General features: G+C 42.9%; 1 protein-coding gene across 2 annotated transcripts in view; it reads right to left on the bottom strand.

Annotated features, from left to right (window-relative positions):
* LOC115164906 (EGF-like repeat and discoidin I-like domain-containing protein 3) overlaps window positions 1-21,848 on the bottom strand; it is a 224,387-nt gene that overhangs the window by 40,739 nt on the left and 161,800 nt on the right. For both annotated transcript variants that reach the window (XM_029717822.1, XM_029717823.1), the window contains 3 exons: window positions 20,777-20,932; window positions 14,437-14,581; window positions 14,065-14,249 (listed from right to left, as the gene is read on the bottom strand). In XM_029717822.1, coding sequence (XP_029573682.1) covers window positions 14,065-14,249; window positions 14,437-14,581; window positions 20,777-20,932 — 486 coding nt within the window. The remainder of the gene's footprint in view (window positions 1-14,064; window positions 14,250-14,436; window positions 14,582-20,776; window positions 20,933-21,848) is intronic.

Below are 21,848 nucleotides of genomic sequence, written 5' to 3'. Positions count from 1 at the left end.
CCATGGCTTTCTTTGGGGAAATAAATCAAGACAGCTGACCATATTTTACTCTCCCCAAAGTGTTGTGTGCTACCAATGTACTGTCTCAAAGTGTAGGACACACTCCACAACTTCTAATATAATATGTTCAGTGTGGTCTTTCACTACAGCCACAGCAGTAGGGTTAATGGGACATTAATACTCATCCTAGGCATGGGCATTCTGTTGTGATGGCTATTCTGTTGTGATAGCTACCCGCTGGGTAGAAACGCCAATGTCTAGTTTTGATTTACATTTGGTTGAGTTGTTAACTAATGTGAATTCAATGTGAAATCAACAACAAAAATGACTTTTTGTAAATCCAATCCGTTTCCCATGTTGATTCAATGTCATCGCATTGATGTTTAGGGTTGAAAACAAGGTGGAAACAAAGTTGATTCAAACAGTACAGTGGCTAATGAACTCATTAGTGATTCATTCTCCAGGTTAATCTGTTCATATGCAAACCAGGGGTCACTTGCAGCCACATCCCTAACACCCTTTAGGGGCAAGGCAGGAACTTAACCCATAAAACAGCACAGCTCAGGATCATTTCATTACAAGACCCTGACACTACGAGTGCTACTGCTACTGTCTTTGTCCACTGCCTGAGGTGGACTTCACTAGTTTCTGGTCCCCCCTTTTGACTGCACTACGAAACAGACATCTGTTAGCAGACCTGCCAGAAGATCGGCCACATCATCTGCAACTGTTGAGGCTCCAGATGATCTGTTTGAACAGATAGAGAAGCTGGTGGAAGAGAGACACTCAGATATGATCTTAATCAGCAAAGAGAAGTTCTTGATCAAGTCAAGCTAAAGGCATCCATCAAGAGAGCGGTATGTATTACTTTAAAAAAGTAGCAATGCACTTCTATATACACTGAGTGTACAAAACATTAAGAACATCTGCTCTTTCCCTGACATAGCCTGACCAGGTGAATCCAGGTGAAATCTATGATCCCTTATTGATGTCACCTGTTAAATCCACTTCAAACAGTGTAGATGAATGGGAGGAGACAGGTTAAATAAGCATTTTTAAGCCTTGTGACAAGTAAGACATGGATTCTGCATGTGTACCATTCAGAGGGTGAATGGGCAAGACAAATGTTTTAAGTCCCTTTTAATGGGGTATGGTAGTAGGTGCCAGGCGCACTGGAGTGAGTGTGTCAAGAACTGCAACATTGCTGGATTTTTCACGCTCAACAGTTTCCCCATGTATCACAAATGGTCCACCACGCAAAGGACATCCAGCCTACTTGATGCAACTGTGGGAAACATTGGAGTCAACATGGGCTAGCATCCCTTTGGAACACTTTCGACACATTGCAGTCCATGCCCTGATGAATTGCGTCAGTTCTGAAGGCAAAAGGGGTGCCACTCAATATTAGGAACTTGTTATACTCAGTGTGTATTTTAGTTTGTCTGATACATTGAAAATATTTATTTACTAAGATTTTCCCAGCTGTCTTTCATAGGGCAAGAAGAATGGTATACAGAATACTCACACCACATAGCGCAACAGATCGAAATGTTAAGAGTTATTATTTATAATGTTGATTGTTTCTGTTTTGTTTTTTAAAGCTGATTTTCTTTTTCTAATCATGGAAGTACTTGTATATTTTCCAAACGAACTTCAAAAGATTCAAATGCTTGTATGCTAAATTAGTTTGATCTCTATGCTTCACAGGATTCTATCCTCCTCTCTCACCATTATCATGTCCCATCTACATTGGAAGGGGTGGAACAACAATTTCAGCAGTATCTGTCTGTGAAACAGGAGGAGTGTGATCTGGAAGAGGTTGAGTTCAAACAACAGAGGAGAGCAGAAGAGGTCATTGGTAGGCTGAACCCAACCCTCCACAGCAGCCCCAAAGCCACATCCATCTGCCATACAGAGTCCTATCCCTCTGGTTCTAAGGAGAAGCCAGCACCATAACCCATCTCTGAGACCCCTTCTGACCCCTTAGAGGGAATACCACACTGGACCATCACGGCAAACATCAGCTCACTTCTCCCCAGCATTCCTCAAGTCCTTTTCAGAATAGTAACTGCTCCAGATGAGGAACTAGACATTGACGTCTATGAGTCAGTTTAAAATGATATAGAAGCAAGCTGCCAGGATACTTGAGTTGGAGCAGTTGCTAAAGGAAAGGAGAGCCACCACTTATATGGCTGTGCCAGAGAACACCTCTAGCACTCTGGGCTTCTAAGGCTGTGCCTCCTTCTCCAGTACAGAGATCACCTCTAGTACCCTGGGCCCCTATGGCTGTGCCTCGTCCAGCACCTCTAGTACCCTTGGCCCCTATGGCTGTGCCTCGTCCAGCACCTCTAGTACCCTGGGTCCCTATGGCTGTGCCTCGTCCAGCACCTCTAGTACCCTGGGCCTCTATGGCTGTGCCTCTTCCAGCACCTCTAGTACACTGGGCCTCTATGGCTGTGCCTAGTCCAGCACCTCTAGTACCTTGGGCCTCTATGGCTGTGCCTCGTCCAGCACCTCTAGTACCCTGGGCCTCTATGGCTGTGCCTAGTCCAGCACCTCTAGTACCTTGGGCCTCTATGGCTGTGCCTCTTCCAGCACCTCTAGTACCCTGGGCCTCTATGGCTGTGCCTAGTCCAGCACCTCTAGTACCTTGGGCCTCTATGGCTGTGCTTCTTCCAGCACCTCTAGTACCCTGGGCCTCTATGGCTGTGCCTCGTCCAGCACCTCTAGTACCCTGGGCCCCTATGGCTCACTACACTCAGCACATTCAGGTCTTTGGTTTGAGAACCAGCTGTGGAGCTACTACCAGCAAGACCTAAAGGCCCTTACACCATTCTACAACAAGTCAACTACCAGGCTGTACATCTCATTTGGATCAGAAGAGTCATTCCTGTGCCGAGGTACAGAACTTGTCAGGTGTGGTAGAAGGCAAGATGCCTTGGCCCAACAAGTTGAATCAATATATTGTGCAGAGTGTGCAGTTCTTACTTCCTTCTGCTACACTCAGCGACTTCAAATCTGTCAGGGATTAAGTGAACAAACTCTTCAGAAACCAACGGCAACATTTATAGTATGGTATACCATTGAAGTCAAATACATGACATGAAAATGAAAATAAAGAATAAAGATACCAAACAAATAAATTGTGTCAGTGTTTTTTTTTCTTCAGTAGATTTGAGTCCTACTGTTAAGTGTAATGGCCAGTCGGGCCTGCTAATGGGCCATTAGCATATCCTAATAACCTCTTACGTGTTAGGCTGTCGAAGGCAAAAATTGTGTTTGTGTCATTTCATCTCCCGGTGCCCCCCTGGCCATTACGAAAGTAAATGATATGGGCCCACACTAATATTAAACATGAATCATATGAATGGAACAGGCAATGGCGTCAACACTGTAATCCAATAGAGGTGCGCCAAGACAGAAATGGACACATGGCGCTCCAACACAACGCAGGAGATATGAACAAAGGAAAACATTTACTGAATGCAATAAGAAGAGCATTTATCTTGTCAATCAATGGTAACTGACCGTACTTAAGTGCCCATTACTCCACGTGCTTGACATAAGTTACTTCGCCGTCGGCTTTGATCAGGGCACCCGGTTCACCCAGTTCCAAAACGAATGCAATCAATGCTATCGCGATTCACCCGGGTAGGCCCGGAGCATAAATCGAATCCCCTCATCTCTGTACACCTTCTCAACTAAGACCTGCCTCCATGCTCACAAGGTGTATGGATACAGTCCACTGCCCATCTTTGAGATCCCCCTACAGCAGATACAAGACCCATGGACACCAACAAAACACCCAGACACTCCACCCCCCTGGTCACAAGGAAGAGGCAGTACCACAGCCCAGAGCCCTTCTCTGCCAGACACATCCCTCTGCTATCCTATCGTACTGCTATCACCACGCTGATATATTATACATCCTGATGAGTTAACGCCAGCGGAGCACAACTTCCTGTGCCACCTGAGTAAGGGAGAGATCCATAGGTATGCTGTTCTGCTGTTCCATGGACGGGTATCTCATAAGACATACCGAGTTGGTGCCAGACCACCCACTGGGATGGCAGCGGGGGCAAGTGAGCACTGCCAAACAAAGAACTTCATTCTGCACGTGTGCCCAAAGGTTCCCTGAGATGCTGGAGGGCAACGTAGTAGGTAACTACACACTCATTAAGAGTAAAATGAATGATGTTCAGAGGTATCAAATGACATACTTGGAGTGACGGGGGCTTTCTTGAAGAAATGAATCGGGACCAGGAAAAATAACAACGTAGGAAAGAAAGTATGAAAAAAACATTCAGTATCTGTGCTAATTCAGTTTCTGTATTGTTTGGCAGTCTACTGAAAAACAAAATGGTTGCTTGAATGAAAACATCAGTCTGAGCTTTTGTGTCAATTACTTGTATAAGCATGCATTTCCAATTTCAACTACTATCAATTTAGAAAATACAACAAAGGGATCAAGAGTCACAGAAGGCTCAACAAGCCTGCTCTTTGCATTGTCTTTGAGTAGACATTTCACATGGTATAGCAATGGTACTAGGCCAGGGGGATTCAACCAGGGGTACTGCAGGGGTCGACGAAAAAAATAAGTATCTCAATGTTTTTATGAACATGGTTAGAAACAACAGAATAAACACATTTTGAATTACATAACTAAATTAGAACATAGGAAAATATCTTATTTCTAATGATGTCAACTTTATATATGAAGTCCTAATATTCAGCATATTACACTCATTGAAGCTAACTACACTCACTGGTGTACAGTATCTGACATAGGCTTTAAAAAAGCACCCCACAAAAAGGCTACCAGTGCGGAAAGTTCTGTTTAACCAGCTAAACGGCTGCTCTTAGCCAAAATGTGTTTGCCGTTACCTTTCTAGTTAATAGGCTGCTAGAGTTACACTTCCTCGTCCAATTATAGTGTTGGGAGGTCAAAATAATGTAAAACTATTTACCAAATCTATTCGATTTGAAATGTTGATCACTTATCCTTGCCATTATCATTCACCTGATGATAAGACAAAACATCTAATCTTTGCTAATGTATGATGGGGTCCCTGGGTCGCCGGTTTGCCTGGGAGGGGGGTCCCTGGGATGTACCAGGCTACAGCTAACTCAGCTACTTGAAGGGCTATTGAAAGTCACAAAGAATCCTTTTACATGTCTATTTTCAAAGGTTGAAGCTAAGAGCATTAACAACTTCAAAGTTAAGAACGCTATAACAATATGAAAGAAAATGAATGATTCTGCAATAACCAATATCACTCCCCAAAAACACAACCCGATGGCATAATCCTTAGATAGCTTTTCAGAATGCACTGATAAATTTGTCCACATGGACCAAGGCCATAGAAACCTTAAATTACTTGATAATAGGAAATAAATGTATTTCCATGAGAGAATTAAAAAGAAGTTTTGGGCTGACCAATGTAGATATTTTCAAATACAACCAATTTAAAAGTTTCATATCACAATTTTTTTATTTGAAATATTTTGGACATCAGAGCAATCTTGAGGGAATCCTATTTGAGTCAGAAAAGGATATTCATATGATAGGTAAGATATACAAAACCTTACAGAGAGCCTATCTGTAACGAGGGTCGTCTAAAGGGGACCAAGGCGCAGCGTGTAGAGTGCTCATATTCACTTTATTAATGAAACTCTTAACAAAAACAACAAAATGACCACCAACAGTTCCGTCAGGTAACACATACAAAACGGAAAACAACTACCCACACCAACACATGAAAAACAGGCTGCCTAAGTATCGCTTCCAATCAGAGACAATGATAGACAGCTGCCTCTGATTGGAAACCATACCTGGCCAAAACATAGAAAACAAAAACATAGAAATAGAAATCTAGAAAACCCCAAATAGAAACAGAAAACCAAAACCACCCAAAACACCCACCTGTCACGCCCTGACCACTCTACTATGGAAAATGACCTCTTACAAGGGTCAGGACGTGACAGTACCCCCCCCCCCCCCAAATGTGCAGACTCCGACTGCACCCAAACAAAAGACAACAAATACAACCCCAAACACAAAGGGAGGGCAGGGAGGGTGACAAAAGTCTATGGCGGCTCATGTGCTACACCCAGAACCTTCCTCTCCCTCCGATCCTCCAGCAACGGAGGTGGCTCCGGCTCAGGGCGTAACCCCCGTTCCGCCCGCAGATCCCTCCGCTTCTGTAACACTGGCCTTTGGATCATTATCGGAGGAATCGGACTGTAGATCATTACCGGAAGCTCTGTGCTGTAGACCGCCGCTGAAGGCTCCGGGCTGCAGGCCGCCGCTGAAGGCTCCGGGCTGCGGACCGCCGCTGAAGGCTCCGGGCTGGGGAGCGTCGCTGGAGGCTCCGGACTGGGGAGCGTCGCTGGAGGCTCCGGACTGGGGAGCGTCGTTGGAGGCTCCGGACTGGGGAACATCGCTGGAGGCTCCGGACTGGGGAACGTCGCTGGAGGCTCCGGACTGGGGAGCGTAGCTGGAGGCTCTGAACTGAGGAGTGTCGCCGGAGGCTCCGGACTGGGAGGCGTCATCATAGGTTCCAGACTAATGACCGTTGCTGCTGGCTCCATGCCATGGATCATCTCTACAGGTTCCGCGCTAAGGATCATCACTGGAGGCTTCTTACCATGGATTATCTCTACAGGTGCCGGGCCATGGATTATTCCTACAGGCTTCGTGCCATGGTTTATCCCTACAGGCTCTGGACAATTTATAATCCCTCCAGGCTTTTTGCCAAGGATTATTTCTTCAGGTTCCGGGCCATGGATTACCTCTTCAGGCTTCGTGCCATGGAATATCCCTACAGGCTCCGGGCCATGGATCATCACTAGAGGCTTAGTGCCATGGATAATCTCTACAGGCGTCGGACCATCGATTATCACTGGAGGCTTTGTACGTGGATCAGGAACCGGTCTCACTGGACTGGGGAGACGCACTGTGGACCGAGTGCTCAAAGCAGGCACCGGCCGTACTGGGTTATGGATGCGCACTGGAGGGAGAGTGCGAAGAACAGGCACAGGACGTACTGGATTCTGGAGGCGCACTGGAGGGAGAGCGCGAGGAGCAGGCACAGGATGTACTGTGCTATGGAGGCGCACTGGAGAGAGAGTGCGAGAGGCAGGCACATGCTTACCACAAAAAGCACGGGGGGTTGACTCAGGCCTCACCCCTGGCCCAGCCAAACTACCCGTGTGCCCCCCCCCAAAAAAAAAATATATATATTTTGGGGCTGCCTCTTCCCAGGTAGGCTCCAGTATCTCTCGATTACCTGGCCCCAGGTCCAATTTCTCCTCTCCGTCCACTCACTATGTGACCAGGTGTCCATTTCAGCAAGGAACGCCGCTTGATCCAATCATGGTGGGTAGTTCTGTAACGAGGGCCGTCTAAAGGGGACCAAGGCGCAGTGTGTAGAGTGCTCCTATTCACTTTATTAATGAAATACTTAACAAAAACAACAAAACGACCACCAACAGTTCCGTCAGGTAACACATACAAAACGGAAAACAACTACCCACACCCACACATGAAAAACAGGCTGCCTAAGTATGGCTTCCAATCAGAGACAACGATAGACAGCTGCCTCTGATTGGAAACCATACCTGGCCAAAACAAAAACATAGAAATAGAAATCTAGAAAACCCCATATAGAAACAGAAAACCAAAACACCCACCTGTCATGCCCTGACCACTCTACTATGGAAAATGACCCCTTACAAGGGTCAGGACGTGACACTATCCAACTGACTCTCTTACTATTGGAAGAAAGACTAACAAATAACTGATGTTGGTACAAGATGGAGGATGTTGGAACATACAGTACCAGTCAAAAGTTTGGACACACCTACTCATTCCGTTTTTTTAATATATTTTTTTACTATTTTCTACAATGTAGAATAATAGTGAAGACATCAAAAATATGAAATAACACATTTGGAATCATGTAGTAACCAAAAAAGTGTTAAACAAATCAAAATATATTTTATATTTGAGATTCTTCAAAGAAGCCACCTTTTGCCTTAATGACAGCTTTGCACAAGCTTGGTATTCTCTCAACCAGCTTCACCTGGAATGCTTTTCCAACAGAGTTCCCACATATGCTGAGCACTTGTTGGTTGCTTTCCTTTACTCTGCGGTCCAACTCATCCCAAACCATCTCAATTGGGTTGAGGTCGGGTGATTGTGGAGGCCAGGTCATCTGATGCAGAACTCCATTGCTCTCTTTCTTGGTCAAATAGCCCTTACACAGCCTGGAGGTGTGATGGGTCATTGTCCTGTTGAAAAACAAATTATAGTCCCACTAAGCGCAAACCAGATGGGATGGCGTATCGCTGCAGAATTCTGTGGTAGCTATTCTGGTTAAGTGTGCCTTGAATACAAAATAAATTAAGTGTGTCACCAACAAAGCACCCCCACATATTCACACCTCCTACTCCATTCTTCATGGTGGAGATCATCCATTCACCTACTCTGTATCCCACAAAGACAGAGCTTGGAACCAAAAATCTCACATTTGGACTCATCAGACCAAAGGACAGATTTCTACCGGCCTAATGTTCATTGCTTGTGTTTCTTGGCCCAAGCAAGTCTCTTCTTCTTATTGATGTCCTTTGGTAGTGGTTTCTTGGCAGAAATTCAACAATGAAGGCCTGATTCATGCAGTCTCCTCTGAACAGTTGATGTTGAGATGTGTCAGTTACTTGAACTCTGTGAAGCATTTATTTGGGCTGCAATTTCTGAGGCTGGTAACTCTAATGAACTTATCCTCTGCAGCAGAGGTAACTCTGGATCTTCATATTTTGTGGTGGTGCTCATGAGAGCCAGTTTCGTCATAGAGCTTGATGGTTTTTGCAACTGCACTTGAAGAAAGTTCTTGACATTTTCCGGATTGACTAACCTTCATGTCATAAAAGTAATGATGGACTGTCATTTCTCTTTATTATTTGAGCTGTTCTTGCCATAATAAGAACTTGGTCTTTTACCAAATAGGGCTATCTTCAAGATACCACCTCTACATTGTCAAAAAACAACTGATTGGCTCAAATGCATTAAGAAGGAAATAAATTCCACAAACTAACTTTTAAGAAGGCACACCTAATAATTAAATTCATTCCAGGTGAGTACCTCATGAAGCTGGTTGAGAGAATGCCAAGAGTGTGCAAAGCTGTCATCAAGGCAAAGGGTTGCTACTTTCAAGAATATCAAATATATTTGGATTTGTTTAACACTTTCTTGGTTACTACATGATGCCATGCGTGTTATTTCATAGTATTGATATCTTCACAATTTCTCTTCAATGTAGAAAATAGTCAAATAAAAGAGAAACCCTGGGATGAGTAGGTGTGTCCAAAATGTTGACTGGCACTGCAACTAACAAAATTACAGTTAACAAAAATGTACACTTAATCCAGTACAAACTAATGTATTGAATTTATTATACAAGATACAAAATTCACAAATTCTACAGCACAACACAGAGCCATGTCTTAAGTGTAAAACTTACAATGACTCAATAATCCACGTCTTCTGGGAATGCTATAAATACCAAAAGTTATGGGTGGAGTTAGACCAGTTGGGTCCCGATTTAAATGACATGCAGCTTATAAAGGATTCATAAAGCCTTCATAAAGACTTCATAAACACTACATAAATGTGTTACAAATCTTCTATAACCATTTGTCATGCTTGATAAAAGGTTCATAAATGTAGCATAAACACCAATGTCAAATGTGACATAACCCACTATGTAAAAAAATGTATTCATTATTTAACCCTTATTTTACCAGGTAAGTTGACTGAGAACACATTCAAATTTACAGCAATGACCTGGGGAATAGTTACAGGGGAGAGGAATGAGCCAATTGTAAACTGGGGATGATTAGGTGACCGTTATGGTATGAGGGCCAGTTTGGGAATTAAGCCAGGACACTGCAGTTAACACCCCTACTCTTACAATAAGTGCCATGGGATCTTTAGTGACCACAGAGAGTCAGGACACTCGTTTAACGTCCCATCCAAAAGACGGCACCCTACACAGGGCAATGTCCCCAATCACTGGGCTGGGGCATTGGGATATTTTTTTAGACCAGAGGAAAGGGTGCCTCCTTTTGGCCCCCCAACACCACTTCCAGCAGCATCTGGTCTCCCATCCAGGACCAACCCTGCTTATCTTCAGGGTGGTATGCTGCTGGAATTCTGCTGACATAAACCTGTGCTTTATAAAGGGTGGCATAAGCACCACTTAATAAAGGCCTTATAAATAATATTAAATTGAGGCTTCACAAAGAGCATTGCAAAGCCAGGATATTGGATTCGATTCCCAGAACCACCCATACGTAAAAATGTATTTACACATGACTGTTATTCGCTTTGGATAAAAGCGTCTGCTGAATTTGATATATTATATTTCACTACAACATTTCTAGGATGGCCGAACCACTTTAACTCTTGGCTGCATAGTCAATGTTGGACCTGACCTTCCCCCAAAATGCTGTGCTGCAGGATTACACACACTCTAAAGTGGAGTCATTCATGGCAAAAAATGTTGGTAGGGCCTTTTAAAGGCAAGTGCGGGAGATGTTTAAACCACATCAGGGGATGACTTTTGAGGTCTTGTAAAAATCGAAGAAATTTGTATTTTTGAGTGTAGTTGCCCTTTAATTCAGTGAGCATGCCCTGCACTGTTGTTTGGTTAGCGGGTTTTCTGTAGTGCAGTAAGCGCACATAAGATGTGAATCGGTCCCCAATAGAATGGGTGGAGTAAAGTAAAATGCCCATTTGTGGTGCCAATGGACAGTGAAAAACAAGTTAACCTGACTGAGCCCAGCACCGCGCAGTATGGCTAATTTTTGTTGTGTGCATGTTTGTGTACTGAGGAACATGTAACTTGGTTCCAGAATAAAGACACTTTCAATTTCTTTAGGTTGGGGGCTTTCATCAAGGTAAGTGTTTCTTCGAGTAACGTCGTTCCTAAGCAATTGCACACACAGCACATAGAGTATAATCCTGGGATATCAAACATTCAAAGTTGGCCTTACTGGGAGTGACCATAGAATTCTATAGGAGTGACCTTACTGAGTAAATTATTTATCATCGTCACTACTTAACACAGTCAAAAAAATCATAATTATGGCTAAACCATGCCCATTTCCACAATGTATCTTCTTAAAATTAACTGATGGCCAAGTTTGATGCTTTGGTCCACTAGACCTTCCACACATTTCGGCAGAAGTGTCTGGGAAAGAGATTAGGTGTAATGTGACTAACATGACATCACTTTAGAGTTTATCAGCACATGTTGTCACCCTTTATAAAGCACATGTTTATATCATATTCAACCTAGTGGGTTATGTCACTTTTGACATAGGTGATTATGTCACACAGTTATGCCACATTTATGAACCCTTTATAAAGCATGCCATATGGTTATAGCTGCTTTGTAACACATTTTTGTAGTGCTTATGAAGGCATTATGAAGGCTTTATGAAGCATTTATAAGCTGAACGTTATTTAAAGTGGGAATTATTACAATGTAAATGTACTTTTAATCCATCTATCTGCATATTTCAAGACACGGCATATGAGAGTGCAGTGAGATACCCGATGGGTTGGGCAATACTTTTCTCATCAATCATCTTAAAAAATGTATACTTAAAAACTGGAAATCAACCAATCCTTCAATGATAACAAGGACCCAAAATGTTGAAAGTGCATGGGCAATGGAGAGAAACAAAATGGTGCAGTTTGAGGCCATGTGGCAGAGAGTGATGCGGGCATTGGAGATGGGGGTGTGAGCAGGTGGGTCTTACAAAAAAATCATGAAAGTCATAACGAAAGTCTGTCTGACCCTTATCATGCACAAAGTTTGTTTGGTCTCCTCAAGATAAAGATACATATGTGACAATATCAACATTTCATTACAGTGACTGGTTCGTTAGTCAGATGAGAGCAGGTTCAGCCTCTTCCATGGCCAGGTCTAGTCTGGCGTGTTTGCACTCTGTAAAGGATTTTTTTGCTGCTGCTCTACTGCAGTTGTCTTGATTAATTAGAATACTTAATTTGTCACTAAGTGTGATTAATTCCATTAATCTATCAAGTGTAAAGTCATCCAGTAATGTCACTGGTAATCAATTATTCACCATGGCAACTGGTGCGGAGAAGATTTTGAACTGTGAGTAGAGTCACCAATAGTCATATGTAGAGTATATCCATTCATACACATCCCACATATCCATACACAACACATAAACAAACACAACCGCGCATTACCAGATGAACATCAATACTTCCTGTGACAAACACACTAATGTGAGGTGAAAACATCAATGCTTCTATTTATTTTCCCTTGCCATAGGTCTAGAAGGTGTGGGGAGAAGTGGGCATCGCCATGTATCCTTGTCGTTGGAGGAAGCCATTGATTTAACAGCTGGCTTCATAGCCTCTCCCTCCTCCTGTAGGCACAGCATGTAATATCAAACCACGAGTTTCCCTCTATCCACAGCAATCAATTCAACTGAGCTTCATGGCCTGTCTGGAGCTAGTCTAACCGCACAGCCTGGCCTCTTCCTTCTTAGAAGGCCTTTGCTGTGATAAAAACATATCTCACTCCAGGCTCAGCCAATCTAATTATGGCTAGACAAGGGGGCACTACTACGGGGCACTGTTTATGTCACCGCTAAGCTCTAACGGACTATCAGAGGTAGGAGAGGACAGAAAGGCCAGGGAACAACCGATCCCAGAGATGACCATCAGACACAAATGCTATGCCCTTTATTTTACTGTTCTAGAAAACAAAATATTCCTGTATTTTTACTGCAGTATGTCTAGGGCCAGGAGTTTTCTTGACCATGTCACCTAACCAGCTAGAAAACTCCAGGCCCTAGTCTGGACATGTTACATAGGCTACTAGAATCCAGAGTTTTGTCCTTGTCAGGTCAGGTGACAGTGTCATAACGAGCAACATTCTATAACAGAGCTTTTGTAATGCCAGGATAGCTTAATCCATGTTGCAGCCTGTAGGGAGAAGGTTTTATCTCCTTCCCTGGAACTTTTCAGCATCTTAAGTCAACTGCGGACACTGCAATAAACAATAAGGACATACAGATGTAGAATCTTAATTTTAGTCAGTTTGTTACAGCATGAAAATAATACTGCAGCAACAGGACATTTAAATTTATTATGATGATCATAATTCATGAACATTTTTGTAGGGATTGATACATTTTTCGTAAGGGAACATCAAGTCTGAAATCCCAAAGTGGAAATTGAAAACTTCAGAAGCCTTTTTTTACCTCAAGTACACTACAAGTTACACATTTCTTGCATTGCACTAAAGTTCACCTGCAACAGGGTGATCAAATTAAGATCCTGCATCTGGACTATATCTACGGTTGTTTTGAAACACTGATGCACATTCACATCTGGCTAAGTCCCGATGATTCCAAACAGCTGTGACCTGCTCTGTTCCTAACTGTTATTCTAGACAAAATCTTCTCATATACTCTCTAAGTCACTCTCTCACGCTTTTTGGTAACGAGATACTTCTCAAGTTCCTGGGAGGACAAACTATAAGCGTCCGTTGAGGGATGCGTCTTTGCTTAAGGTCCCGGCTGGGTCGTCTGAGACAATCAGTTACCTTAATGAGCACAAATAGGATAACTGTAGTGTGACAGCACGTACTGGGCTGCAGCTAAAGGTAAGATGACGTGAGGACAGATTCACAAGCACAGTGCAGGCATGGCCGGTGTTGCATTCAGGAGTAGTTAGGACTAGTTGGAGTTATGAGGTTCTGGTGGTTAAGTTAGTAGATGTATGATGCTTGCAAAATAAAGTTGAAGTATGTTTCCCCCATAAGCCACAAGTTCTGAATGCATATAGTATAAGTTCCTTTATGCAAGTTTCTGCTGAAAAATAACAAATTAATTTATCCTGACCATGTGACTAGGCTATTCCTACGATCCTCTGTTTTTCCTGGTCAGATTATGTGGATAGGAGAAACTCCAGTTCCTATGTTTCCTTAGATGGGAAGCAGGGGGGTAGCCTCCTACCTGAAGCCACTGGGACTGGTCACTGCGTCCAGAAGTCCAGGCATTGACCTTTCCCTGTTTGTCCAGACGGGCCTTGCTGGGTTCCCAGGTGAACATGTCCATGTTGAGTGTTCTGAAGAGGCTGGACGCTGTGATCTGGTAGTCCTGGATGTGGCCAGACTTCATCCCCATGGGCTCAGAGCATCCTGGAGAAACAAACTAGTTAGTGGAAAGAGTCCTTTCTAGAACTGCAAATGACCTCCAAAACAATACTTCCAAAGAAATACGATATGACAATACTCAATGGTGCCCCCTATTGTACTTCTTGAGAAATGCAGAACTGTCCTGTTGGTGGCGCGACACCTGTGCGAACCTCTAGTCATGAATTATTACCTGAGAGCTCACAGCCGAGCAGCTCCATGCGCAGGGTGCAGTGTCTCCTACAGACCTGGGGGTAGATGCGCACGTACTGCGCCTCAATGGGAGGGGTGAAGGAGTTGGCAGAGGGAGCGTTGTTTTCCACATTTCCACGGAATATCTGAGTAGGGAAATTATATGACAGAAGAGGGGTTAAAAGGGACAGGAAGGGGGAAGCAAATTGTCTCTGTGAACAGTCTCTCTGTGAACAGTCTCTCTGTGAACAGTCTCTCACACGGTCTCTAGTGTCTACTCGAAACTCAAGAAATTGCTGCCATTCAATGAGCTCAAATTACTGGAAAAATATATTTTTTAATTGCACGATATAAGCTGGTAATTTGTAAGCACACGATGTGTTTTGAATTAGTTGACCAATTACCTTGCCATACCATATAGACTGTTTTACAGTGCTATCCCCAAATGAACTAACAGTGTTTCATAGGGCCCTCTCAGGTGGTATGTATGTTTTTTGTGTGTGTGTGTGTGTGTGTGTTAAGGAATGTTAAGGAATGCAGCTCCCTCCGGATGAATTCAGGTCAGCATTGCACAGTTGTGCACTCAAAAGGGCGGTCCCTCTGGGTCAGAACATCAGTGAGTCTACTCTCTGGCTAGCACACTCACAGTCAGACTCAAAGATCTCAGGCAAGAAAATTAAAAACTGGGTTTTGAGTTTAGCCTCTTATCCCGGTGTTCTGCATGCCTCATTAATCTTACAGTTGTTAGAGTAACAACTATATACTGTATATATAACAAAAATATAAACGCAACATGTAAAGTGTTGGTCCCATATTTCATGAGCTGAAATAAAATATCCCAGAAATTCTCCATATGTACAAAAAGCTTATTTCTCTCAGATTTTGTGCACACATCTGTTTACTTCCTGTTAGTGAGTGTTTATCCTTTGCCAAGATAATCCTCCCCCTGACAGCTGTGGCATATCAAGAAGCTGATTAAACAGCATGATCATGACACAGGTGCACCTTGTTCTGGGGACAATAAAAGGCCACTCGAAAATGTGCAGTTTTGTCATAGAACACAATGCCACAGATGTCTCAAGTTTTGAGGGAGCGTGCAATTGGCATGATGCTTGCAGGAATGTCCACCAGAGCTGTTGCCAGATAATTTAATGTTAATTTATCTACCATAAACCACCTCCAGCATTGTTTTAGAGAATTTAGCAGTATGTCCAACCGGCCTTACAACCGCAGAAGAAGTTGATGATGTCTTTTAGGCAAGCAGTTTGCCGATGTCAACGCTGTGAACAGAGTGCCCCATGGTGGCAGTGGGGTTATGTTATAGGCAGTTATAAGTTACGGACAATGAAAACAATTGCATTTTATTGATGGCAATTTTGAATGCAAAGAAATACTTTGACGAGATCCTGAGCCCTGTTGTGAGGCTAATTTTTAAAAGATATCTGTGACCATGTCAATTAACTTATCTCCTTATACGAACTGTAATTCAGTAAAATCTTTGAAATTGTTGCATGTTGCGTTTATATTTTTGTCAGAATATACAGTTCAAGTCAGAAGTTTACATACACTTACATACACACCATTAAAACTTGCTTTTCAACCACTCCACAAATTTCTTGTTAACAAATTATTGTATTGGCAAATCAGTTAGGACATCTACTTTGTGCATGACACAAGACATTTTTCCAACAATTGTTTACAGACAGATTATTTCACTTATAATTCACTGTATCACAAACCAGTGGGTCAGAAGTTTACATACACTAAGTTGACTGTGCCTTTAAACAGCTTGGAAAATTCCAGAAAATGAAGTCATGGCTTTATAAGCTTCTGATAGGCTAATTGACTTAAATTGAGTCAATTGGAGGTGTACCTGTGGATGTACTCAGAACCTCTTTGCTTTTGGAGAAATGTCCTCTGGTCTGATGAAACAAAAATAGAAATGTTTGGCCATAATGACCATCATTATGATTGGAGGAAAAAAGGGGAGGCTTGCATGCCGAAGAACACCATCCCAACTGTGAAGCACAGCATCATGTTGTGGGGGTGCTTTGCTACAGGAAGGACTGGTGCACTTCACAAAATAGATGGCATCACGAGGAAAGAAAATTGAGTGGATATATTGAAGCAAAATCTCAAGACATCAGTCAGGAAGTTAAAGCTTGGTCACAAATGGGTCTTCCAAATGGACAATGACCCCAAGCATACTTCCAAAGTTGTGGCAAAATGGCTTAAGGACAACAAAGTCATGGTATTGGAGTGGCCATCACAAAGCCCTGACCTCAATCCTATAGACATTTTGTTGGCAGAACTGAAAAAGCGTATGTGAGCAAGGAGGCCTACAAACCTGACTCAGTTACACCAGCACTGTCAGGAGGAATGGGACAAAATTCACCAAACTATTTGTGGGAAGCTTGTGGAAGGCTACCTGAAATTTAAAGGCAATGTTACCAAATACTAATTGAGTGTATATAAACTTCTGACCCACTGAGAACATGATGAAAGAAATAAAAGCTGAAATAAATCATTCTCCCTACAATTATTCTGACATTTCACATTCTTAAAATAAAGTGGTGATCCTAAATGACCTAAGACAGGGACTTTTTACTAGGATTAAATGTCTGGGATTGTGAAAAACTAAATTTAAATGTATTTGGCTAAGGTGTATGTAAACTTCCGACTTCAACTGTATACAGTACCTGTCAAAAATTTGGACACAACTACTCATTCCAGGGCCTTATTTTTACTATTTGGTGGAATAATAGCGAAGACATTAAAACTATGAAATAACACATATGGAATCTTGTAGTAACCAAAAAGTGTTAAACAAATCAAAATATACAGTATTTTATATTTGAGATTCTTCAAAGTAGCCACACTTTGCCTTGATGACAGCTTTGCACACTCTTGGCATTTTCTCAACCAGCTTCATGAGGTAGTCACCTAGAATGCATTTCAATTAACAGGTGAGCCTTGTTAAAACTTACAGTGAGGGAAAAAAGTATTTGATCCCCTGCTGATTTTGTACGTTTGCCCACTGACAAAGAAATTATCAGTCTATAATTTTAATGGTAGATTTATTTGAACAGTGAGAGACAGAATAACAACAAACAAATCCAGAAAAACACGTCAAAAATGTTATAAATTGATTTGCATTTTAATGAGGGAAATAAGTATTTGACCCACTCTCAATCAGAAAGATTTCTGGATCCCAGGTATCTTTTATACAGGTAACGAGCTGAGATTAGGAGCACACTCTTAAAGGGAGTACTCCTAATCTCAGCTTGTTACCTGTATAAAAGACACCTGTCCACAGAAGCAATCAATCAATCAGATTCCAAACTTTCCACCATGGCCAAGACCAAAGAGCTCTCCAAGGATGTCAGGGACAAGATTGTAGACCTACACAAGGCTGGAATGAGCTACAAGACCATCGCCAAGCAGCTTGGTGAGAAGGTGGCAACAGTTGGTGCGATTATTCACAAATGGAAGAAACACAAAAGAACTGTCAATCTCCCTCGGCCTGGTGCTCCATGCAAGATCTCACCTCGTGGAGTTGCAATGATCATGAGAGTGAGGAATCAGTGAGGAATCAACCCAGAACTACACGGGAGGATCTTGTCAATGATCTCAAGGCAGCTGGGACCATAGTCACCAAGAAAACAATTGGTAACACACTACGCCGTGAGGGACTGAAATCCTGCAGCGCCTGCAAGGTCCCCCTGCTCAAGAAAGCACATATACATGCCCGTCTGAAGTTTGCCAATGAACATCTGAATGATTCAGAGGACAACTGGGTGAAAGTGTTGTGGTCAGATTAGACCAAAATGGAGCTCTTTGGCATCAACTCAACTCGCCATGTTTGAAGGAGGAGGAATACTGCCTATGACCCCAAGAACATCATCACCACCGTCAAACATGGAGGTGGAAACATTATGCTTTGGGGGTGTTTTTCTGCTAAGGGGACAGGACAACTTCACTGCATCAAAGGGACGATGGACGGGCCATGTACCGTCAAATCTTGGGTGAGAACCTCCTTCCCTCAGCCAGCGCATTGAAAATGGGTCGTGGATGGGTATTCCAGCATGACAATGACCCAAAACACACGGCCAAGGCAACAAAGGAGCGGCTCAAGAAGAAGCACATTAAGGTCCTGGAGTGGCCTAGCCAGTCTCCAGACCTTAATCCCATAGAAAATCTGTGGAGGGAGCTGAAGGTTCGAGTTGCCAAATGCCAGCCTCGAAACCTTAATGACTTGGAGAAAATCTGCAAAGAGGAGTGGGATAAAATCCCTCCTGAGATGTGTGCAAACCTGGTGGCCAACTACAAGAAACGTCTGACCTCTGTGATTGCCAACAAGGGTTTTGCCACCAAGTACTAAGTCATGTTTTGCAGAGGGGTCAAATACTTGTTTCCCTCATTAAAATGCAAATCAAGTTATAACATTTTTGACATGCGTCTTTCTGAATTTTTTGGTTGTTATTCTGTCTCTCACTGTTCAAATAAACCTACCATTAAAATTATAGACTGATCATTTCTTTGTCAGTGGGCAAATGTACAAAATCAGCAGGGGATCAAATACTTTATTCCCTCACTGTAATTTATGTAATTTCTTTCCTTCTTAATGCATTTGAGCCAATCAGTTGTTATGTGACAAGGTAGGGGTGGTATACAGAAGATTGCCCTATTTAGTAAAAGAACAAGTCCATATTATGTCAAGAACAGTTCAAATAAGCAAAGAGAAACGTTAGTCCATCATTACGTTAAGACATGAATGTCAGTCAATCTGGAAAATTTCAAGAACTTTGAAAGTTTCTTCAAGTGCAGTCGCAAAAACCATCAAGCGCTATGATGAAACTGGCTCTCATGAGGACCGCCACAGGAAAGGAATACCCAGAGTTACCTCTGCTGCAGGGAATAAGTTCTTTAGAATTAACTGCACCTCAGATTGTAGCCAAAATAAATGCTTCACAGAGTAACAGACACACCTCAAAATCAAAAGAAACACGCGCAAAGGAAAACATTTGAGATTTTTGGTTCCAACCGCTGTGTCTTTGTGAGACGCAGAGTAGGTGAACAGATGATCTCCGCATGTGTGGTTCCACCGTGAAGCATGGAGGAGGTGTGATGGTGTGGGGGTGTTATTCTGGTGACACTGTTGGTGATTTATTTAGAATTCAAAGCACACTAATCCAGCATGGCTACCACAGCATTCTGCAGCGATATGCTATCCCATCTGGTTGCGCTTAGTGGGACAATCAATTGTTTTTTAACTGGACAATGAACCCCAAAACACCTCCAGGCTGTGTAAGGGCTATTTGACCAAGGAGAGTGATGGAGTGCTGCATCAGATGACCTGGCCTCCACAATCACATGACCTCAACCCAATTGAGATGGTTTGGGATGAGTTGGACAGCAGAGTGACGGAAAAGCAGCCAACAAGCACTCAGCATATGTGGGAACTCCTTCAAGACTGTTGGAAAAGCATTCCTCATGAAGCTGGTTGAGAGAATGCCAAGATTGTGCAAAGCTGTCATCAAGGCAAAGGGTGGCTACTTTGAAGAATCTAAAATCTAAAATATATTTGGATTTGTTTAACAATTTTTAGGTTATTCCATGATTCCATATGTGTTATTTCATAGTTTTGTAGAAAATAGTAAAAATAAAGTAAACCCTTGATGAGTAGGTGTGTCCAAACTTTTGACTGGTACTGTACATATATACACTGAGTATACCAAACATTAGGAACACCTTCCTAATATTGAGTTGCACCCCTCATTTGTCCTCAGAACTGCCTCAATTTGTCGGGCATGGACTCTACAAGCTGTCGAAGGCGTTCCACAGGGATGCTGGCCCATGTTGACGCCAATGCTTCTCACAGTAGTGTCAAGTTGGCTGCATGTCCTTGGGTGGTGGACAAATCTTGATACACACGAGAAACTGTTGAGCATGAACAACTGGTGCGCCTGGCACCTACTACCATACCCTGTTCCCTGTTCAAAGGCACTTAAAACTTTTGTCTTGCCCATTCACCCTCTGAATGGCACACATACACAATCCATTGGTGGCAGGGGACAAAATGGGGATGGCTGGTTGGAGGACGGGACAGGGGACATGGTGCGCTGTCAAAAATGACAGAGTGTCAGGGAGCCTATTTGGTGGCCGTTTATCCCCAAATAGTATAAAATGCAATCTAAAAGTCATAAAAAGTGGAGGGGGGTAAGTGCTAGGAAGAGGAACCCGGAGTGAGCTGGCTAATTAAAAAGTCATCTCATCATGTCCTCCACTCTGCCCTTGACTTGGTGTGTGGTCTCCAGTTGCTGTGTGTGTGTGTGTCTCACCATGTCCTCGTCTGTGCCCTTGACTTTGTTTGTCCTCCAGGTCTTGCCATCATCACTAGAGGCCACTTTGTAAGACTTGACGTACTCTGGGCTGCCGATGCGCTTTGCACCCTGGGTAATTAGGCCCGTGACCCGCATCCTCCTCTGTAGGTTTATCTGTGGGGAAATAAGGGATAAAACAGCAATCAAGAACCTTGTGTGTGTGAGTTTGTTTGTCTGTGTGTGACTGTGCATGTGTTTGTGTGTACATATTCATACATGTATGTGTTGTGTGTGTGTGAGCGTGTATTTGTATTTATTATGGATCCCCATTAGTTGCTGCCAAGTCAGCAGCTACTCTTCCTTGGGGTCCAGCAAAATTAAGGAAGTTTATACAATTTGAAAAACATTACAATACATTCACAGATTTCACAAGATATGTCTGCCCTCAGGCCCCTTCTCTACCACTACTACATGTCTACAGTACAAAATCCATGTGTACATGTGTGTATAGTGCATCTGTTATCGTGTGTGCATGCATGTGTCTGTGCCTATGTTTGTGTTGCTTCACAGTCCCTGCTGTTCCATGGAGTGTATTTTTATCAGTTTTTTTAAATAAAATTTTACTGCTTGCATCAATTACTTGATGTGGAATAGAGTTCCATGTAGTCATGGTTTTATGTAGTACTGTGCGCTACCCATAGTCTGTTCTGGACTTGGGGACTGTGAAGAGACCTCTTGTGGCATGTTTCTCGGGTATGCATGGATGTCCAAGCTGTGTGCCAGTAGTTTAGACAGACATCTCGGTGCATTCAACATGTCAATACCTCTCATAAATACAAGTAGTGATTAAGTCAATCTCTCCTCCACTTTCCACCAGGAGAGATTGACATGTATATTATTAATATCAGCTCTCCGTGCACATCCAAGGGCCAGTCGTGCTGCCCTGTGCTGAGCCAATTGCAAATTCCCTTAGTCCATTTTTGTGGCACATGACCACACAAATGAACAGTGGTCCAGGTACGACAAAACTAGGGCCTGTAGCACCTGCCTTGTTGATAGCACTGTTAAAAAGGTAGAGCAGAGCATTATT

The sequence above is a fragment of the Salmo trutta genome, chromosome 27 (genome assembly GCF_901001165.1).
Source record: "Salmo trutta chromosome 27, fSalTru1.1, whole genome shotgun sequence".
Classification (NCBI taxonomy): domain Eukaryota; kingdom Metazoa; phylum Chordata; class Actinopteri; order Salmoniformes; family Salmonidae; genus Salmo; species Salmo trutta.
Note: the sequence above shows the minus strand (reverse complement) of the source record. Positions and strands in the feature narration are given on the sequence as shown.